We start from the raw sequence: 21,954 nt of genomic DNA, 5'->3' as shown, positions 1-21,954 counted from the left end.
AAATCCAAGAGGCACTTTTGATGGAAGTATTAGGGCGGGATTTATTCTTTAACAATGCATAAATCAACCTGCATGGGGGGGGGGCCCTCAGTGGGGAAAGGGGCAAAGACCGACTGAGTGACGAAATGATGCTGTGATTTGAGTAACGGTAGTTTGTCACCGGATGTCCCCATCGTTGTTATATCTGCTGGCTATATCTCCATCATTTCCTGATAATGGCAACTGGCTTCACTGGAAACTAAAATATTCATGACTTCCTGGGACTGGGCTGATAGCCTGCTATGGGTTACAGCCAATGATGATTGCATCAGTGTTATCAAAGATATCAATCCCTTCAAAAAGATGCTTTCACTAATGGGCTCGCTCGTGAAGGGAATGTTCTATCTAAATAAATTGTAAATAAACAAAACATTTCATATATTATCAATAAAGGTTTTCGGACCATTCTCTTTTCATCTGTTGACTGAGGAAAACCTTTACTAAGAAACAAATTTCACTTTCATTGTCCACGTTTGCACTATAACGAAAAAGCGCCCCTTTTAATTTTTGGACGTACTCAATTAACTACTGGTAAAGGAAGGCGTCGAATGATAGCCGTTGTGACTTGCTTTGTCCTAAATCAATATGTCCTGGGTTCAAAATGTTTCAAACTATTTTTAATCCATTAGGTGAGAGTTGTACTTAAGAATATTGAATTGTTTACCTTTTGAATGCCAGACTGCGATGGGCTGTTATAACATGAAAAATAAGTGCGGAACATGGAATGACCACGTGGCGTATCAACTTCACAGAGAATTTATAATCGATCGACCATCGACTCATCCACTTAATCTGCCGTCCTTCCCCGTCTGGCCTACATGTGACTCCAGACCAAACCAATGTGGTTGACTCTTAAACATCCTCTGAAGTGGCCCCCGTAAGCCACTTAGTTCAAAGGCAATGAGGGACGTGCAATAAATGCTGGCCCAGCGATGCCTACACCCCATGAGCGAATATAAAAGTTATGCACTTAATCTAAAGGCAGATTCTTCTGAAAAACTCACCCGTCTTCAATGATAATTAAGTATAACTCCACAGTAAACATCTATCTTTTCAGCCGTGTTCAATCCTTACCCCAGGAACGATGCCGTCCCGTGGGGTACCTCCTCAGCTCAGTCTACACCTACACATGATCTCAGTTATTCGAAGGCCTTATTTATTTTGCCGATTGATTCTCTCTTAGGTCTCCATGGCTGTTGTTTTAAATTGACGGGACACTGGGCTCTGCTGTGTTAGCAAAGACACAGGGGACTTGACTCTCCATATTTAATTTTGAACCATGGATACCGTATGTGGGCTGTTCACCTCTCTCCAGCTCAACATCGAGAACATGAAATTACTTCAAATGGCTTCCTTCAGCAGTCCACTCTCCAAAGATTACTTTTCTGGGAAGCATGATTGTATTTTTAGTCTGACACGACATGAAAATAGAGGCAGTGCTGCCAATTGATCTGTATCCACAGGAACTGTGCAGAATTACAGGCGAGCCAATCTCGTCAACTCAAACGCTGTGCAACGTATCTGCTTCTTCCAAATGTTGTAATCGACCGAGTTTTACAAAGAGGCTTTTCCTAAATGTAAGATGTGGTTTGAGACAAATCCTATGGGACTTAAATACTTTGAACTCAAAAGATATATCACCATATTTTCATCTTTCCCGTTTAATAAGCAGACCCGTGACTATTCAAGTGAATTTCTATCACATGAGCCAGCTTGTGTACTGTGATAGTGCGAGTGGAAACAGAAGTTTCCTAAACATGATGCCCGCCTTTTAACCAACAATAAGATATACGTCTCACAAACTGGCCCAGAACCTGAAAACAAAGCAACTGAGCATAACCAACTGGTATAGGGGGCGGCACAGTGGTTAGCACTGCTGCCTCACAGCTCCAGCGACCCTGGATCAATTCCAGCCTTGGGTCACTGTCTGTGCGGAGTCTGCACGTCCTCCCCGTGTGGGCGTGGGTTTCCTCCGGGTGCTCCGGCTTCCTCCCACAGTCCAAAGATGTCCAGATTTGGTGCATTGGCCATGGTGATCTGGGGATGGTTTAGCACAGTGGGCTAAAGAGCTGGCTTGTAATGCAGAACAAGGCCAGCAGCGCGGGTTCAATTCCCGTACCGGCCTCACCGAACAGGCGCCGGAATGTGGCGACTAGGGGCATTTTACAGTAACTTCATTGGAGCCTACTTGTGACAGTAAGCGATTATTATTTTAAAATTGCTCCTTAGTGAACAAAAGGTTAGGTGGGGTTACTGGGTTTTGGGGATAGGGTGGAGACGTGTGCTTGGGTAGGGTGCTCTTTCCAAGGGCCGGTTCAGACTCGATGGGCCGAATGGCCTCCTTCTACACTGTAGAAATTCTATGATATTTACTTCACACTGTGGTGTATAACTAAGGGATTGTTAAAACTCGGAAATTCAGATATTCCAGACACAATATCCAAGAAATTCCTTTTACAGCAGATTTATGGGGTAACTACTTTGTTAAAATGCGGAGGTTTGAACTGGGTTTGTTTTCAAATGCACTACAAATATCACGCAGCACAATTTCAAATTACACCTCCTTTCGAAGCAATTGTGATTTCCATCTGACTCGGGGAAACAATAACATTGGAGTTAATCAACCTTTTAGTACGGATAGTTCGAACTGATTGATCCCACACATAAAGTTAGCTGCAGTGAATTTTCCCAAATCTAATTGCAGGAAAACTGCTCAATTTTGGGATTTTTATGAATGCAGGGAACAAGATACTACTGTATTCAATGATTAAAGACACACTTATAATGAGAGAGTAAACGTGGACTTAATGATAGGGCTGCACTCTGATACCACATGTGTTTAGCAGGAGGAAGCTGTTCCCGGTTTCCAATCTCAGCAGAGTACTCGACCACATGACGACAACTCTCAGATTTTGGTGCTGTCCAGAATGAGCGCTGCCTAGGGTTACAATCAACCATGCGACAGAAAACAAACAGGGTGAAACAGGGCATCAGATCCAATTTACTGGTCTGAAAATACTACATTCTGTTTTATCTGTACATGTGTGTATCTGTAAATGCATGTATATGTACATTTGTGTGTCTGTATATCTGTGTACGTGTGCGTCTGTACATGGACATGTGTGCATCTGTACATGTGGTGATGTGTACACATATGCATCTGTACATTTGTGTATTTCTACATGTGTGACTGAAACCCTTATGAGCAGCACGGTAGCACAGTGGTTAGCACTGTTGCTTCACAGCACTAGGGACCCAGGTTTGATTCCCGGCTTCATAGATTATCATATAATTTACAGTGCAGAAGGAGGCCATTCGACCCATCGAGTCTGCACCAGCTCTTGGAAAGAGCACCCTACCCAAGGTCCACACCTCCACCCTATCCCCAGAACCCAGTAACCCCACCCAACACTAAGTGCAATTTTGGACACTATGGGCAATTTAGCATGGCCAATCCACCGAACCCGCACATCTTTGGACTGTGGGAGGAAACCGGAGCCACCGGAGGAAACCCACGCAGACACGGGGAGAACGTGCAGACTTGGCACAGACAGTGACCCAAGCCGGGAATCGAACCTGGGACCCTGGAGCTGTGAAGCAATTGTGCTATCCACAATGCTACCGTGCTGCCCTGGCTTGGGTCACTGTCTGTGCGGAGTCTGCACGTTCTCCCCGTCACGACCGTCTTGGGTCACTGTCTGTGTGGAGTCTGCACGTTCTCCCTGTGTCTGCGTGGGTTTCCTCCGGATGCTCCGGTTTCCTCCCACAAGTCCCGAAAGACGTGCTGTTAGGTGAATTGGACATTCTGAATTCTCCCTCAGTGTACCCGAACAGGCGCCGGAGTGTGGCGACTAGGGGATTTTCACAGTAACTTCATTGCAGCGTTTAGGTAAGCCTATTTGTGACACTAATAAAGATTGTTATTACTCTGTGAACACCGGGGGTGTGCACTGCGTGATCCCGATGACAGAATCAGCAAACACTTGGGTGACACGTACAGAAGATTTCTTATGCCGAATGCTCCAGATATTGAAAAGACTCAGGGGTGAAATTCTCCGGAAACGGCGCGATGTCCGCCGACTGGCGCCCAAAACGGTGCCAATCAGACGGGCAGCGCGCCGCCCCAAAGGTGCGGAATGCTCCGCATCTTTGGGGGCCGAGGCCCAACCTTGAGGGGATAGGCCGACGCCGGAGGAATTTCCGCCCCGCCAGCTGGCGGAAAAGGCCTTTCGTGCCCCGCCAGCTGGCGCGGAAATGACATCTCCGGGCGGCGCATGCGCGGGAGCGTCAGCGGCCGTTGACAGTTTCCCGCGCATGCGCAGTGGAGGGAGTCTCTTCCGCCTCCGCCATGGTGGAGACCGTGGCGGAGACGGAAGGGAAAGAGTGCCCCCACGGCACAGGCCCGCCCGCGGATTGGTGGGCCCCGATCGCGGGCCAGGCCACCGTGGGGGCACCCCCCGGGGCCAGATCGCCCGGCGGGGTTCGGAGAATGTCGCCCCTGGTCTCTATGAAGGATATTCTGAGGATCCGAAACAGCAAAGGCTTTTTGCAATGGATGTTCTGAGCTCGACACAACACTTCAGTTGTCAGAAGGTACTGGTTGTTAAGTGTCGTAAATCTTCCTGCAATACCACCTCAGTCACGAAGCCGGCAATCAGAAATTTTGGATATATATTACAGGAATTCAGGCTTAACGTGTACAAATAGAAGCTCAAAAGAAGAGCTTAAGAAATAGGGCTAGGAGTAGGCCATTCAGCCCCTCGAGCCTGCTCTGCCATTCAAAAAGATCATGGCTAATCTTCTCCCTCGACTCCACCTTGCCGGTCTATCTCCATATCCCTTAACGCTGGTAAAATAGAAACATCTCGATAAAATCAAATACATTGAAATGAAAATCGCTTATTGTCACAAATAGGCTTCAATGAAGATACTGTGAAAAGCCCCTAGTCGCCACATTCCGGCGCCTGTTCGGGGAGGCTGGTATGGGAATTGAACCCACGCTGCTGGCCTTGCTCTGCTTTACAAGCCAGCTGTTTAGCCCGCTGAGCTAAACCAGCCCCATTGAGCAGCTTTGCGAGGAGCATGTTCCATAATCTGTCCAAATGACCAAAACTTATATGGACCTCCAATTGAAACGATATTGTGGCTAGTGACTCGGGAAGTAGGTGCGATCGGGCTTATTAGAAAGGAAATTCACCTGACTTTGTTCATTACAACATGAGACTTTGTAAAACCTTAAATTATCAGGCATGATGCCAACACATCCCCTTTGTAATAATACTAACCGAAATGTGTGTCTGTTGTTTACTGTGATAGGGAAATGATTAACAACAGCTATTTAAAACCGAGAGGTCCCACTGAACTGTCCCCGTTCCTCCGGCCTTCATTTGCCACAAGTGTGGGATATCGCTGCACTTCAATTCCAGCACCTCTGGTGGAGAGGGAGCAGGATTGGGGTGGGAAGTTTATCCTTCATTCAGATCAGCTGTCAACTGTCAGATCAGACATGGGGCGTGATTCTCCAAACCCCCCGCCGGGTCGGAGAATGGCCGTTGGCCGCCGTGAATCTCGCCCCCGCCGACGGTACCGGAGATTGGGCGGGGGCAGGAATCGGGCCGCGCCGGTTGGCGGGACCCCCCGCTCAATTCTCCGGCCTGGATGGGCCGAAGTCCCGCCCAGAAATTGCCTGTCCCGCCGGCGTAAATCAAAGCTGGTATTTACCGGCGGGACCAGGCGGCGTGGGCGGGCTCCGGGGTCCTGGGGGGGGGGGGGCGCGGGGCGATCTGACCCCGGGGGGTGCCCCCACGGTGGCCTGGCCCGCGATCGCGGCCCACCGATCCGCGGGCGGGCCTGTGCCGTGGGGGCACTCTTTCCCTTCCGCCTCCGCCACGGCCTCCACCATGGCGGAGGAGGAAGTGACTCTCCCCACTGCGCATGCGCGGGAAACTGTCGGCGGCTGCTGAGGCTCCCCCGCATGCGCCGCATTTCCGCGCCAGCTGGCGGGGCAACAAATGCCATTTCCGCCAGCTGGCGGGGCGGAAATCCCTCCGGCGCCGGCCTAGCCCCTCAATGTTGGGGCTCGGCCCCCAAAGATGCGGAGCATTCCGCACCTTTGGGCCGGCGTGATGCCCGTCTGATTGGCGCCGTTTTTGGCGCCAGTCGGCGGACATCGCGCCGTTGGGGGATAATTTCGCCCATGATTGCATTGAGAGACGGATCAGAGGTGATGGGCTGAATGGTCTTTCTCAGCTTTCTCTATCCGTGTATCAGGTTGTTTGTATTTGACTCCCCAAAGCCTGTCCACCATCTCCAAGGCACAAGTCAGGAGAGTGATGGAATACTCCCCACTTGCCTGGATGAGCGCAGCTCCAACAACACTCGGGAAGCTCAACACCGTCCAGGACAAAGCAGCCCCGCTTGATTAACCCCTTCAACATTCCACCCCTCCACCACCATTCAACAAAATCATGGCTAATCTGCTACCTTTTTTCCAGTGGCAATGTGGGTATCGATCAATCAGGTCATTGGAGCCGTTCACAACTAACAGAATAGAGGGCAGGACTGCAACCAATCATATGCAGCTTTCTCTCATCCCTTGTCACACATGGACTGGAGGCAGGAAGATCTAAAGTGCTGTTGCTTCTTAAGAGTCACAGTTATGTGAGAAGGTGGTGGTGAGGTGCCGTCTTAAATCGCTGCAGTCCATGTGGTGTAGGTACACATACCATGCTGTTAGGGAGGGAGCTCCAGGATTTTGACCCAGTCAGGATGCTCTTTGGCTTGGAGGGGACTTGGAGGTGGTGGTGTTCCGCTGCACCTCCTGCCCTCATCCCTCGAGGTGGTAGGGATCAGGGGTTTGGACGAGCTTGTGTTGATAGGTGGCAAGTAACATTCGCGCCACACAACTGCCAGGCAATAAAACATCTCCTACAAGAGATAACCTAATCATTTCCACATGACATTCAATGGCATTACCATTGTAAAGGAGGCAATAGAAGAGTGTTTAGAAAAAGGACCACCTGGAGGTTCCCCTCCAAGCCACTCACCATCCTGACTTGTAAATATATCGGCCGTTCCTTCACTGTCACTGGGTCAAGATCCTGGCACTCCCTCCCTAACAGCACTGTGGGTGTACCTACACCTGTTTTCTCTCTCCCTCATTTCAAATGTGGTTACATTTGCTTCCTTGTATCTGCAGCAACCATTTCAGAATATATCGAATTTTGAAAGATGACCACCAAAATATCCAGAATTTCCACAGCCTCCTTGTCCAACACTCGGGGATGTGGAGCATCAGATTCAGGGGAATTATCAACTTTCAGCCTCGGTAATTTCTCCAGCACTACATTTTCACGCACACTCATTTCTTCCGGCTCCTCAATCTCACTCGCTCCCGGCTTCCCAATATTTCAGGGAAGTTTCTTGTGAGAACAGGCACAAAGGGCGGGATTCAACGGAAACATTTCTAAGTGTCATTTTGGGTGCGACTGGTGTGGTGTCTCTCCACGCCTGGCGTTGGCGAAATCGCAGCCCGTATTGAACGGCACTTTGTGCCAAAAATGAACCCCACGAGCTTCTCGCCGTCACTGCCTCCCTTGCCGTCTGATTCGCCAGGCTCCCACCTCAGCTTCCCGGCACTAACTCAGTCCCCTCGGCGCCAGCTTCATGCTTGTGAAAAGGAGTACGAAACAACGGTCGTGTGATGTCTCGCTGGCGAGCTGCGTAATTCGCGGAGGCCGCTGCATTTGACTTCGATCTCGCTAACGCGATTGAAATGAATGCCAATGAGGGTTAACGTCATGCTCGCCATGTTTGGGCAAGGTTCGGAACTTGCCATCGAGACCGGGTCGGGTGAATCGCAAAATGGTTCACGTTTGTCGCGAATCTCGATTTTGGCCTTTCCTGCTATTCACCCGGTGCGCACCGATCCGCATCAAGCACAACGCTGTGGTTAAATCATGCCCAAAGTGTTTTGTTCGATTCCCGGATATTTCCTTATTACCCATTAGAAATGCTCTACCTGTAATCGGCCCACACTGGTCTTTCCTTTTCCAAACCTACAGAAGCTTTGACAGTCTGTTTCTCGTTAGTTTAATTCCATCTCCTATTTTCTCATTCTTTATCAATTTCTTGGTTTTCATTCGCTGAATTTTAAAATGCTCCCAATCCTCAGACTTGCTACTTTCTTGGCAACTTTCTACACATCGTCCTTTTATCTGATAGAACCCTTAACTTCTCATGTCAGTCACGGCTTGATCACTTTTCCGACTGCATTTTTGAACCTGAAAGGAATGTACATTTGTTGTAATCAACGTATTAACTGTTTAATGCTGCCCATTGTCTGTCTACCATCTGATCTTTCCCAACCTCCCCCAGTCAACTTGTCCCACAAAGCTTCCCCTGTTTAGAGTGAACACCCTCGTTTCAGATTAAACTGCATCACTTTTAAACTTCATGTAAACGTCTATCATGTTATCGTCGCTCTTCCCTAAAGACTCAACAAAGAACAAAGAACAAAGAAATGTACAGCACAGGAACAGGCCCTTCGGCCCTCCAAGCCCGTGCCGACCATACTGCCCGACTAAACTACAATCTTCTACCCTTCCTGGGTCCGTATCCTTCTATTCCCATCCTATTCATATATTTGTCAAGGTGCCCCTTAAATGTCCCTATCGTCCCTGCTTCCACTACCTCCGCCGGTAGCGAGTTCCAGGTACCCACTACCCTCTGCGTAAAAAACTTGTCTCGTACATCTACTCTAAACCTTGCCCCTCTCACCTTAAACCTATGCCCCCTAGTAATTGACCCCTCTACCCTGGGGAAAAGCCTCTGACTATCCACTCTGTCTATGCCCCTCATAATTTTGTATACCTCTATCAGGTCGCCCCTCAACCTCCTTCGTTCCAGTGAGAACAAACCGAGTTTATTCAACCGCTCCTCATAGCTTATGCCCTCCATACCAGGCAACATTCTGGTAAATCTCTTCTGCACCCTCTCTAAAGCCTCCACATCCTTCTGGTAGTGTGGCGACCAGAATTGAACACTATACTCCAAGTGTGGCCTAACTAAGGTTCTATACAGCTGCAACATGACTTGCCAATTCTTATACTCAATGCCCCGGCCAATGAAGGCCAGCATGCCGTATGCCTTCTTGACTACCTTCTCCACCTGTGTTGCCCCTTTCAATGACCTGTGGACCTGTACTCCTAGATCTCTTTGACTTTCAATACTCTTGAGGGTTCTACCATTCACTGTATATTCCCTACCTGCATTAGACCTTCCAAAATGCATTACCTCACATTTGTCCGGATTAAACTCCATCTGCCATCTCTCCGCCCAAGTCTCCAGACAATCTAAATCCTGCTGTATCCTCAGACAGTCCTCATCGCTATCCGCAATTCCACCAACCTTTGTGTCGTCTGCAAACTTACTAATCAGACCAGTTACATTTTCCTCCAAATCATTTATATATACTACAAAGAGCAAAGGTCCCAGCACTGATCCCTGTGGAACACCACTGGTCACAGCCCTCCAATTAGAAAAGCATCCCTCCATTGCTACCCTCTGCCTTCTATGGCCTAGCCAGTTCTGTATCCACCTTGCCAGTTCACCCCTGATCCCGTGTGACTTCACCTTTTGTACTAGTCTACCATGAGGGACCTTGTCAAAGGCCTTACTGAAGTCCATATAGACAACATCTACTGCCCTACCTGCATCAATCATCTTAGTGACCTCCTCGAAAAACTCTATCAAGTTAGTGAGACACGACCTCCCCTTCACAAAACCGTGCTGCCTCTCACTAATACGTCCATTTGCTTCCAAATGGGAGTAGATCCTGTCTCTAAGAATTCTCTCCAGTAATTTCCCTACCACTGACGTAAGGCTCACCGGCCTGTAGTTCCCGGGATTATCCTTGCTACCCTTCTTAAACAGAGGAACAACATTGGCTATTCTCCAGTCCTCCGGGACATCCCCTGAAGACAGCGAGGATCCAAAGATTTCTGTCAAGGCCTCAGCAATTTCCTCTCCAGCCTCCTTCAGTATTCTGGGGTAGATCCCATCAGGCCCTGGGGACTTATCTACCTTAATATTTTTTAAGACACCCAACACCTCGTCTTTTTGGATCACAATGTGACCCAGGCTATCTACACCCCCTTCTCCAGACTCAACATCTACCAATTCCTTCTCTTTGGTGAATACTGATGCAAAGTATTCATTTAGTACCTCGCCCATTTCCTCTGGCTCCACACATAGATTCCCTTGCCTATCCTTCAGTGGGCCAACCCTTTCCCTGGCTACCCTCTTGCTTTTTATGTACGTGTAAAAAGCCTTGGGATTTTCCTTAACCCTATTTGCTAATGACTTTTCGTGACCCCTTCTAGCCCTCCTGACTCCTTGCTTAAGTTCCTTCCTACTTTCCTTATATGCCACACAGGCTTCGTCTGTTCCCAGCCTTTTAGCCCTGACAAATGCCTCCTTTTTCTTTTTGACGAGGCCTACAATATCACTCGTCATCCAAGGTTCCCGAAAATTGCCGTATTTATCTTTCTTCCTCACAGGAACATGCCGGTCCTGTATTCCTTTCAACTGACACTTGAAAGCCTCCCACATGTCAGATGTTGATTTGCCCTCAAACATCCGCCCCCAATCTATGTTCTTCAGTTCCCGCCTAATATTGTTATAATTAGCCTTCCCCCAATTTAGCACATTCATCCTCGGACCACTCTTATCCTTGTCCACCAGTACTTTAAAACTTACTGAATTGTGGTCACTGTTACCGAAATGCTCCCCTACTGAAACATCTACCACCTGGCCGGGCTCATTCCCCAATACCAGGTCCAGTACCGCCCCTTCCCTAGTTGGACTGTCTACATGTTGTTTTAAGAAGCCCTCCTGGATGCTCCTTACAAACTCCGCCCCGTCTAAGCCCCTGGCACTAAGTGAGTCCCAGTCAATATTGGGGAAGTTGAAGTCTCCCATCACCACAACCCTGTTGTTTTTACTCTTTTCCAAAATCTGTCTACCTATCTGCTCCTCTATCTCCCGCTGGCTGTTGGGAGGCCTGTAGTATACCCCCAACATTGTGACTGCACCCTTCTTATTCCTGATCTCTACCCATACAGCCTCACTGCCCTCTGAGGTGTCCTCTCGCAGTATAGCTGTGATATTCTCCCGAACAAGTAGCGCAACTCCACCTCCCCTTTTACATCCCCCTCTATCCCGCCTGAAACATCTAAATCCTGGAACGTTTAGCTGCCAATCCTGCCCTTCCCTCAACCAGGTCTCTGAAATGGCAACAACATCATAGTTCCAAGTAGTAATCCAAGCTCTAAGTTCATCTGCCTTACCCGTAATGCTCCTTGCATTAAAACATATGCACTTCAGGCCACCAGACCCGCTGTGTTCAGCAACTTCTCCCCGTCTGCTCTGCCTCAGAGCCACACTGTCCCTATTCCCTAGTTCTCCCTCAATGCTCTCACCTTCTGACCTATTGCTCCCGTGCCCACCCCCCTGCCATACTAGTTTAAACCCTCCCGTGTGACACTAGCAAACCTCGCGGCCAGGATATTTATGCCTCTCCGGTTTAGATGCAACCCGTCCTTCTTATACAGGTCACACCTGCCCCGGAAGAGCTCCCAGTGGTCCAGATAATGGAAACCCTCCCTCCTACACCAGCTGTTTAGCCACGTGTTTATCTGCTCTATCTTCCTATTTCTAGCCTCACTGGCACGTGGCACAGGGAGTAATCCCGAGATTACAACCCTCGAGGTCCTGTCTTTTAACTTTCTGCCTAGCTCCCTGAACTCCTGCTGCAGGACCTCATGCCCCTTCCTGCCTATGTCGTTAGTACCAATATGTACAACGACCTCTGCCTGTTTGCCCTCCCCCTTGAGGATTCCCTCTACCCGTTCGGAGACATCCTGGACCCTGGCACCAGGGAGGCAACATACCATCCTGGAGTCTCTTTCACGTCCAGAGAAGTGCCTATCTGTGCCCCTGACTATAGAGTCCCCTATTACTATTACTCTTCTGCGCTTTGACCCTCCCTTCTGAACATCAGAGCCAGCCGTGGTGCCACTGCTCTGGCTGCTGCTGTTTTCCCCTGATAGGCTATCCCCCCCGACAGTATCCAAAGGGGTATATCTGTTCGAGAGGGGGACAACCACAGGGGATTCCTGCACTGACTGCCTGCCCTTTCTGGTGGTCACCCATTTCTCTGCCTGCACCTTGGGTGTGACCACATTTACATAACTGCGATCTATGACACTTTCCGCCACCTGCATGCTCCTAAGTGCATCCAATTGCTGCTCCAACCGAACCATGCGGTCTGTGAGGAGCTCCAGTTGGGTGCACTTTCTGCAGATGAAGCCATCCGGGACGCTGGAAGCCTCCCGGACCTGCCACATCTCACAGTCAGAGCACAGCACCCCTCTAACTGACATTGCGTCAATTAATTAAAATTTGTCTTTTTTTTTAAATACTTTTTTTTTTAAATTTCAAAGTTACTGTCAACTATCTGTTTCCTAGCACTAGATTTCTAATAGAAATGCGATAGCTAACTATAATACTCTCCGATCTCTGGCTTAGATATCCTCTAAATTATAATTAAGTTATTATGTTTAATTAGTTCCCAAATACTCAATTTTTTTAAAATTTAGGTTAGAATCCCAACCAGCCACTCTGGCCACAGCTTTTCTGTGATGCCACTTCAGTTTCCCCCGACACACACAATTTGAAAAAAGGTATAAAAGTAAAAATCACTTACTTACCTTCTTAGTGTCTGAGATGTTCTCAGGTTCTCTCGCTGACAGAGACTGCTCCTCCACCTCCGATCCTTGACCTGCACAATGCTAATAATATAATAATATAATATGGCACTTACCTTACACCAATGGGTCTTATTATTAAGTTAGAGGAGGAGGGCGGGTGGGAGACACTACACGTGTAGTGTCTCGGGTTTCCTCTCCACCAGAATTTATTAGTTGGGGGGGTGGGGGGGGACTTCCCAGAGGTCCGCGGGTCGAACTTCCGGTTCCCGCCTTATATAAAAACAAATAAAACAGAAAAGAAGAACAGACACGGGACCAGGCAAGGCTTTTTAAACTCACTACTCACCTCCCAGAAGGCCCCTGCGCACCGCTGCCGCCAAAATCCAAAAGCCTGCTCCTGTAAAGGTAAGAGCTTTTTAAATACACTACTCACCTCCCAGAAGGCCCCTGCGCACCGCTGCCGCTGAAATCCAAAGGGCTGCTCCTGTAAAGGTAAGGCTTTTTAAAGTAAGTACTCACCTCCCAGAAGGCCCCTGCGCACCGCTGCCGCCGAAATCCGACGGGCTGCTCCTGTAAAGGTAAGGTTTTTAAATACACTACTCACCTCCCAGAAGGCCCCTGCGCACCGCTGCCGCCGAAATCCAAAGGGCTGCTCCTGTAAAGGTAAGGTTTTTAAATACACTACTCACCTCCCAGAAGGCCCCTGCGCACCGCTGCCGCCGAAACTCCTTCACAATGACATTATGCAGAGAGGCAGCCAATGGCCGCTGGAGAGAGCGCTTTGAGGACCTCCTCAACCAACACACAGCCTTCGACACAAGTGCCCTCGACACCCTCCCGCAACATGCTATCCGCCACCATCTCAGCCCAATCCCAGCTCGCCGTGAGGTCGAGAAAGCCACCTGACAGCTGAAAAACAACAAGGCCTCTGGCACAGATAGAATCCCCGCGGAAGTATTAAAATGCAGCGGAGAGGCAGTCACGACAAGAACCCACAACCTCATCACCCTTGTCTGGAAGGAAGAGAGCATGCTGGGGGATCTCAGAAACATCTTAATTGTGTCCATCTTCAAGAAACAGCTCCGACTGCGGAAATTTCAGAGGGATTTCCCTCCGCTCCGCAACGGGAACGGTCATCGCGAGAATTCTCCTCGGCACCTCGTCCCAGTGGCTGAAGAGCTCCTCCCTGAGTCTCAGTGCGGCTTCCGCCCATTAGGAGGCTCAATGGACATGATCTTCAGCACATGGCAAATCCAGGAAAAGTGCAGGGAGCAGCATTAACCTCTGTACACGGCCTTCTTCGATCTCGCAAAGGCCTTCGACTCGGTCAACCGTGAGGGACTGAGCAGAGTCCTCTTCAAATTTGGCTGCCCTCAGAAATCTCGGCCTGCTCGACGGTGACATGCAAGCCCCGATCCTCACCAACGGAACCGCCACCGACCCGATACATGTGCAAACTGGGGTCAAACAGGGCCGCGTCATCAGCTCAACGCTGTTCTCCATCTTCCTCACAGCAACACTCCACTCCGTCACCCTGAAGCCCCTCGCTGGAGTGGAGCTAACCTACCGGACAAGCGGGAAACTGTTCAAACTCCGACGCCTGAAGGCCAGAACCAAGACCGTCCCAGCCTCTGTCATCGAGCTGCAGAACGCAGACGCTGCCTGTGTATGCGCACACTCGGAGGCCGAGCTACAAACCATCATCAAAGCATTCACCGAGGCATCTGAGAGACTGGGTCTCGGACTAAACATGCAGAAAACATAGGTTCTCCATCAGCCCGCTCCTGCCACACAAAACCACCCTCCCCAAACAACAAGAAACACAGGGCGAGATTCTCCGACCCCCCGCCGGGTCGGAGAATCGCCGGGGGCTGGCGTGAATCCCGCCCCCACCGGTTGCCGAAGTTTCCGGCACCGGAGATTCGGCGGGGGCGGGAATCGCGCCGCGCCGGTTGGCGGGCCCCACCGCTCGATTCTCCGGCCCGGATGGGCCGAAGTCCCGCCGATAAATTGCCTGTCCCGCCGGCGTAAATTGAACCACCTACCTTACCGGCGGGACAAGGCGGCGTGGGCGGGCTCCGGGGTCCTGGGGGGGGCGCGGGGCAATCTGGCCCCGGGGGGTGCCCCCACGGTGGCCTGGCCCGCAATCGGGGCCCAACGATCCGCGGGCAGGCCTGTGCCGTGGGGGCACTCTTTCCCTTCCGCCTCCGCCACGGTCTCCACCATGGCGGAGGCGGAAGAGACTCCCTCCACTGCGCATCCGTGGGAAACTGTCAGCGGCCGCTGACGCTCCCGCGCATGCGCCGCCCGGAGATGTCATTTCCGCGCCAGCTGGCGGGGCAACAAAGGCCGTTTCCGCCAGCTGGCGGGGCGGAAATTCCTCCGGCGTCGGCCTAGCCCCTCAATGTTGGGGCTCGGCCCCCAAAGATGCGGAGCATTCCGCACCTTTGGGGCGGCGCGATGCCCGTCTGATTGGCGCCGTTTTGGGCGCCAGTCGGCGGACATCGCGCAGTTTCGGGAGAATATCGCCCACAGTGAGCCTTTGGAAAATCTATGGATCGTTTCCCAGACCTCGGGAGCCTCCTCTCGGTGCGAGCAGACATTGACAACGGAGTCCAGCATGGATTCCAATGTGCCAGTGCAGTCTCCGGAAGCCTGAGGAACAGAGGGCTGGATTCTCCATTTCAGCGGCTACGGCTGGCTGAAGCGGACAATTCGCGGGCGTTTTACGATTCCAAAATCGGCGACAAACCTTCACTGATTCTGGGACTGGTGAGGGGCTAACAGCGGGACTGGGTAAAACTCCCGGCTCCCGCGGTGAAAACGGGCGGCTCCATGGCTGCGCATGCGCACACCTGACGACCTGCAGCAGTCGCGCCGAACAACATGGACCCGACCCGCCAAATGCGACCCCACAGGCCACTCCTTGGCCCCCCCCCCTCCCCCCCCACCAGATCCCCCCATCCCTCGCGGAAGTCCCCTCCGGCCAGCGGCATGGATCCCGGCCGGGTGTGGCTGCGCTGGACACAGTCCGTAGCTGCCACGCCGGGTTCCCGACCGCGCAGACCATGCGCCAACCACGCGGTCGGGAACTCGACCCATCAGAAGCACAGTGTCGCAGGACGGCTTTCCGATGACGCGCCAACGGCTTGCAACGACGTACGGTGTGCGACGTGGTTACAGCACTTTCAAGGGGGCAGAGCAGGGCTGGGTCAAACCGGCGGCGGCCCCGAATTGGGCATTGGAATGAATTCTCCGCCCGATTGCTGATTATGATATTGACGTTGGCCAACGGACAATCCCGCCCAGAGTGTTCGAAGCAAGAGACCTCAAAGCTCATGGTCGACAGAGCAACCATGGTCCCCATCCCAATGTATCCAACAGAAACATGGACAATGTACGGCAGGAACCTCAAATCCTTGGAGAGATATCTGCCTGCCCCAAATCCTGTAAATCGACTGGCAGGATCGGCGTACCAACGTGAGCATCCTCTCCAGGCCAACATCCCCAGTATCGAGGCACTGGTCATGCTCGACCAGCTGCGATGAGCGGGCCACATTGTCCACATGCCCAAGAAAAGACTCCCGAAACAAGTGCTCTCCTCCGAGCTCCGCAATGGCAAGCGATCACTAGGAGGGCAGAGGAAACACCACAAGGGCACTCTGAAAGCCTCCCTAAATAAAGCAACATCCCCACCGACACGTGGGAATCGGTGCCTTAGAACGCACCAGCTGGAGAAAAAGCATCCACTGGAGAAACCAATCACCTCGAGCGTCACAGGGAGAGCACGCGGAGGCCAAGCGGAAACAGCGGAACGAGAGCGCAGAATCCAGAGTGTCCCACCCACCCACCTCATCAAACACCACCTGACAAACCTGTGGCAGAGACTGCAGGTCCAGGATTGGAATATTCAACCATCGCAGAACCCACCACCTCGGAGCGGAATCAACTCACCCCCGACACTGAGGGACTGCCCAAGAGAGAAGATTAATTAACCCTTTCTCATTGCACAACACTAGATGTAAAAAAGCCCGTTCCCGAGCTGGTTCCTCAACATACATCTTAGTTTTGCTCAGGGAGCTAGACAGCTGGTTTGTAATGCAGAACAAAGCCAGCAGCGCGGGTTCAATTCCCGTGCCAGCCTACCTGAACAGGCGGAGGAATGAGGCGACTAGGGGCTTTTCACAGTCACTTCATACTTGTGACAATAAAAGGTTATTATTATAACATACCGCTCCTGAAAACCATTGCGTATACATTGGAGGAATTTGCCTTCCTCAGCGATAGTGCTAATTAGGTTTACCCAGTCTTTCTGTAGATTAAAGTCCCCCTTGATTACTGCATCACCCTTGTTACAGGCAGCTCTAATTTCCTGATTTATAACATTCCCTACATTACCACTGCTATTTGGTGGCCTATGAACAACTCCCACAAGGTTTACTGCCGCTCGCCGTTCCTTCCATCGACCAAAACGCATTCTGCATCTTGATCTTCCGATCCAAGATCCTCTCTCACCAATGCACTGATCTGAACACAGATGTACGGCATATCTCTGCTGCAGACACCCCCCCCCCCGCCTTGTGGATACATCACAGGCTGGGGTCTGGGCCGTGGGATTTGCCTCTCACCCCTAGATTCAGAAACACGACACAACAGGAGCTGCAGAAATCATTTCGCTGATAAAAGTTCATCCGCTGAGTGACCGCCAATAAAATCGGATCGGAACACTTCCCTCGGAATCTTGTGCCGGGCACGTATTTTGGTAATCCAGTGATGAACCATCGCAAACCCCAAATGAATAAACAACACTTCCACAAATAAACAAATTCATTGAATGAACCGCACTACTGTTGTTTCCTGAAAGCCTAAGATTGGCTTTAAACAAATATCACAGTGGGGTTAAACTAAACGGAGTGGCTCTTGGCAGGCGTTTTTGTTTCTGTTTAATTTACTGGCTCCATGCATTCCTCCCGCTCACAGGGTCAATTTCGCGCCGTTTACAAGCTACATTCCAGTTTTTAATTAAAATTAGAACTTGTTTTATGCGGTTGCTTGTGGAGCTCTTTGCTTGAAGTGTACCCGGTTTGCACACAATTTGCCAAGTGCTTGAAGGATTCTGAACTTTCCCTCTCAAACCCCTGTAATTTATTCAACGTGACTCGACTGTAGATTTTGTTGCAAGTTCCACCAAAACGCAAGCTGAGCTGTTGCCAAGTCAAAACGTTTCAGTCCCTTTGTTCTCACACCGTGCAATGTGAGAATGAACTTTGTTGTGGTGGGGGAGGAGGTTCCGTAGATAGAAGAGCAATTATGTTATTAAGACATGTCCAAGCCATTGGACAGAGCTTAGGCGGCAGGAGTAAGGTTTGTGCCTCTGAAACAGGCCCCCCCCCCCCTCATACTGCTGTGATTCGGGTTCCTGGCTTGATACAGATCAATCAGCAAGTGATTTTTGATAATATTCCACATGTGTGTCAGCTCGCGCTCGATTCACCAAAGCTCCTGGGCTGGATTATTCGTTTCAGCGGCTGAGTGCCAGCTGAAATGGAGAATTTGCGGGCATTTTACAACATCAAAATCGGCGGCAAACCCTCACCGATTCCGGGATCGGTGTGGGACTAGCGGCGGCTCCTGGTCCCGGCTCCCGCACCGAAAACAGCCGGAGAATGGCCGGGCCCCTCGCCGAGCATGCGCGCAGCGACGACTGGCAGTAGTTGCGCCGTACAACATGGCTCTGGCTGTGCGTGGACCCGACCCGCCATACCCAACCCCACAGGACACGCCCTGATCACCCCCCACCAGCCCTTGCGGAAGCCCCCCCCCCCCCCCCCCCCCCAGCCTGTGGCACGGATCCCGGCCGAGTGTGGCAGCGCTGGACACAGTCCGCAGCCGCCACGCCGGGTTCCTGACCGCTCAGACCATACGTCAACCGCGCGGTCGGGAACTCGGTCCATCAAGGGCGGAGCATCGCGGGAGGGCCTGCCAATGACGCCCCGACACCATTGCAACGGTGTGCCGCGCGATGCGATGATGCCCCCGATTTGGCCATCTGAGTGGACTCTCCATCTGATCGTCAATTATGATATCGGCGTTGGGCAGCGGAGAATCCCGCCCCGTATTTCTCATCGCTGTCAGTTTCTCCTCAGGTTACCAGTTCGTGCTGTTAGGGATGGACGAAAAATGCAGCCTTGCCAGCGACACTCACAATTTGTGAATATATTTTAAAAAACACCTAACAAGAATCCCGAATCTCAAAGGGGAGAACAATTTATACTACAGGAGAAAAGGGTGCTGATTGGTTCGAAAGTGGACTCTGATTGGCTCAGGTGTTGCTATTGCAAATGCACCAGGGGACAGTTAACCGGCAAGTTTTTGTTTAAATTAAAACCAAACAAATGGACTCAAATTGGTTAAAAGCATTGCCATGGGGAATGAACCAGGAAATGGCTGTCCCCCAGGCTTTTGTTTAGTTGAAAAACACGCAATGCCTGCCCGTATTCTTTCTGTTTGCAGAGGACAGGACCCTATGTGTGAGAAAATGAGCTACATTGAGAGCCAAACTGATAATCTTAAATTAATTGTTAGTGTAACTCTCAATTCACAGTTATGTTTATAGACCCTGAGTTCTCGTGGACATGGGAAAATCAGAACGAGGTGCAATATTCAGCTTGTGGCCTAACCAGAGCTTTATAAAGGTTCAGCATATCTTCCCTGTTTTTAGATTTATGAAGCCCAAAGTCCCATAAGCTTTGTTAACAACTCTCTGAATACGCCCAAAGATCGATGCACATGAACCCCCAATGCCCCTATAGCTCTGCACACTTTTTAGAATTGTGCCATTAAGTTTATATTGTCTCTCCCTTCTGCTGAAATACATCACCTCTCACTTCTCTGTGTTAAATTCCATCTGTCATTCAGCTGCCCACTGTTCTTGCCTATCTGGATCCTGTTGCACTCGATAGGTATCATCCTCACCGTCTGCTACACCACTGAGTTTAGTAACACCGACATATTTTGACATTTTACTCAAGTGTTCTAATACCAAAGTCATTTATATATAGAAAACTCCGTGATCCTCGCGCTGATCCTTGGGGAACACCACTGTCTAGCATCCTCCAGTCTGAAAAATAACTATTTACCAAGATTTGCTGTTTTCTATCCTTAGTCATTTTTTTTATCCCTACGTCAATGATCTACCTATTCCATTAGCCTCAGTTTTGTTCACCAGCCTTTATGTGGTACTCTGTCACAGAGTCATAGAGTTGTACAACGCAGGAAAGGCCCTTCGGTCCATTGAGTTTGCACTGACAATAACTACCCCTAATCTCGTGCTAACCAGCACTTGTCCCATACCGTTGAATGAAATGGTGTTTTAACTGCTCATCCCAGTGCTGTAACTCCCTGGTTTATCGTTAACAACTTTCTTGACAAGTGGAACAACACTAGCTGTTCTCCAGTCCTCTGGCACTTCCCCAGTGACCAGGGAGGAATGAAAAACTTGCAATTTCCTGCCTCGCCTCCCACAGCATCCTGGGATGCAATTCATCCGGGCCTGGGGACTTGTCTATTTTTAAGCCTGTCAAAGCTTCGAATACCTCCTCACTTCCTGTGTCAGACTGCTCAAGGTCCTCACAGGCCCCTTTCCTGAGTTCTGTACTTACGTCCTTCTCCTGAGTGAAGACCAATGAAAACTATTCATCTAACACCCTAGCAATGTCCTGCGGCTTCACACAGATTGCCTCCCTGGCCCCTACTCTTTCCCTGGTTAACCTCTTGCCCTTAATGTATTCATAAAATATCTTAGGGTTCACCCTAATCTTATTCGCAAGTCATGCCCCTTTTTGCTCTTCTAAATGCTTTCTTAAGTTCCCTCTTGCACTTCCTCTATTCCTCTAGGGCTGCAGTTGAATTTCTCCCTTTGGCCTTGTTAAAAGCCTCCCTCTCTCTCCTTATCCAGTCCTGGGATTGTCCGAGACATCCAGGGTTCCCTGAACTCATTGCTCCTTCATTCCCCCTATCGAGAAAACGTGGACCCATTAACCCAAAGTTTTCTGAGAAAGTCCCAGAAAACATGAGGACGTTATGTACATGCTCTCTGTGGCAAACAGCAAATAGTGACAATGCAGTAACAGAACGGAGGCAGTTCGCCCAAACTTACCTTGAATAATCTCCTTTCGCTTCCTGCAAGAAACAAAGAGTAAACCATTAGTTGAGTTTAGAAACACAAAGCTTTTCCATGCAATTCCGGCAATATTACAACAGTCACAATTCCTGCAATATTACAACAGTCACAATTCCTGCATTATTACAACAGTCACAATTCATGCAATATCACAACAGTCACAATTCCTGCAATATTACAACAGTCACAATTCCTGCAATATTACAACAGTCACAATTCCTGCAATATCATAACACTCACAATTCCTGCAATATTACAAGTCACAATTCTTGCAATATTACAAGTTACAATTCTTGCAATATTCCAACAGTCACAATTCCTGCAATATCACAGCAGTCACAATTCCTGCAATATTACAACAGTCACAATTCCTGCAATATCACAACACTCACAATTCCTGCAATATTACAACAGTCACAATTCCTGCAATATCACAACACTCACAATTCATGCAATATCACAACACTCACAATTCCTGCAATATTACTAGTCACAATTCTTGCAATATTACAAGTCACAATTCTTGCAATATCCCAACAGTCACAATTCCTGCAATATCACAGCAGTCACAAGTCCTGCAATATTACAACAGTCACAATTCCTGCAATATCACAACACTCACAATTCCTGCAATATTACAACAGTCACAATTCCTGCAATATCACAACAGTCACAATTCCTGCAATATCACAACACTCACAATTCCTGCAATATCACAACAGTCACAATTCCTGCAATATCACAACAGTCACAATTCCTGCAATATTACAACAGTCACAATTCCTGCAATATCACAACAGTCACAATTCCTGCAATATTACAAGTCACAATTCCTGTAATATCACAACAGTCACAATTCCTGCAATATTACAACAGTCACAATTCCTGTAATATCACAACAGTCACAATTCCTGCAATATCACAACACTCACAATTCCTGTAATATCACAACAGTCACAATTC

General features: G+C 49.7%; 1 protein-coding gene across 13 annotated transcripts in view; it reads right to left on the bottom strand.

Annotated features, from left to right (window-relative positions):
- The window catches only part of frmd4a (FERM domain containing 4A), a 796,670-nt gene that overhangs the window by 138,775 nt on the left and 635,941 nt on the right, over positions 1-21,954 (bottom strand). For all 13 annotated transcript variants that reach the window (XM_072470969.1, XM_072470973.1, XM_072470968.1 and 10 more), the window contains one exon: positions 20,968-20,990. In XM_072470969.1, the coding sequence (XP_072327070.1) occupies positions 20,968-20,990 (23 nt within the window). The remainder of the gene's footprint in view (positions 1-20,967; positions 20,991-21,954) is intronic.

Source organism: Scyliorhinus torazame, chromosome 13 (assembly GCF_047496885.1).
Source record: "Scyliorhinus torazame isolate Kashiwa2021f chromosome 13, sScyTor2.1, whole genome shotgun sequence".
In the NCBI taxonomy this organism is placed as follows: Eukaryota; Metazoa; Chordata; class Chondrichthyes; order Carcharhiniformes; family Scyliorhinidae; genus Scyliorhinus; species Scyliorhinus torazame.
This window is presented reverse-complemented; position numbering and strand designations above follow the sequence as displayed.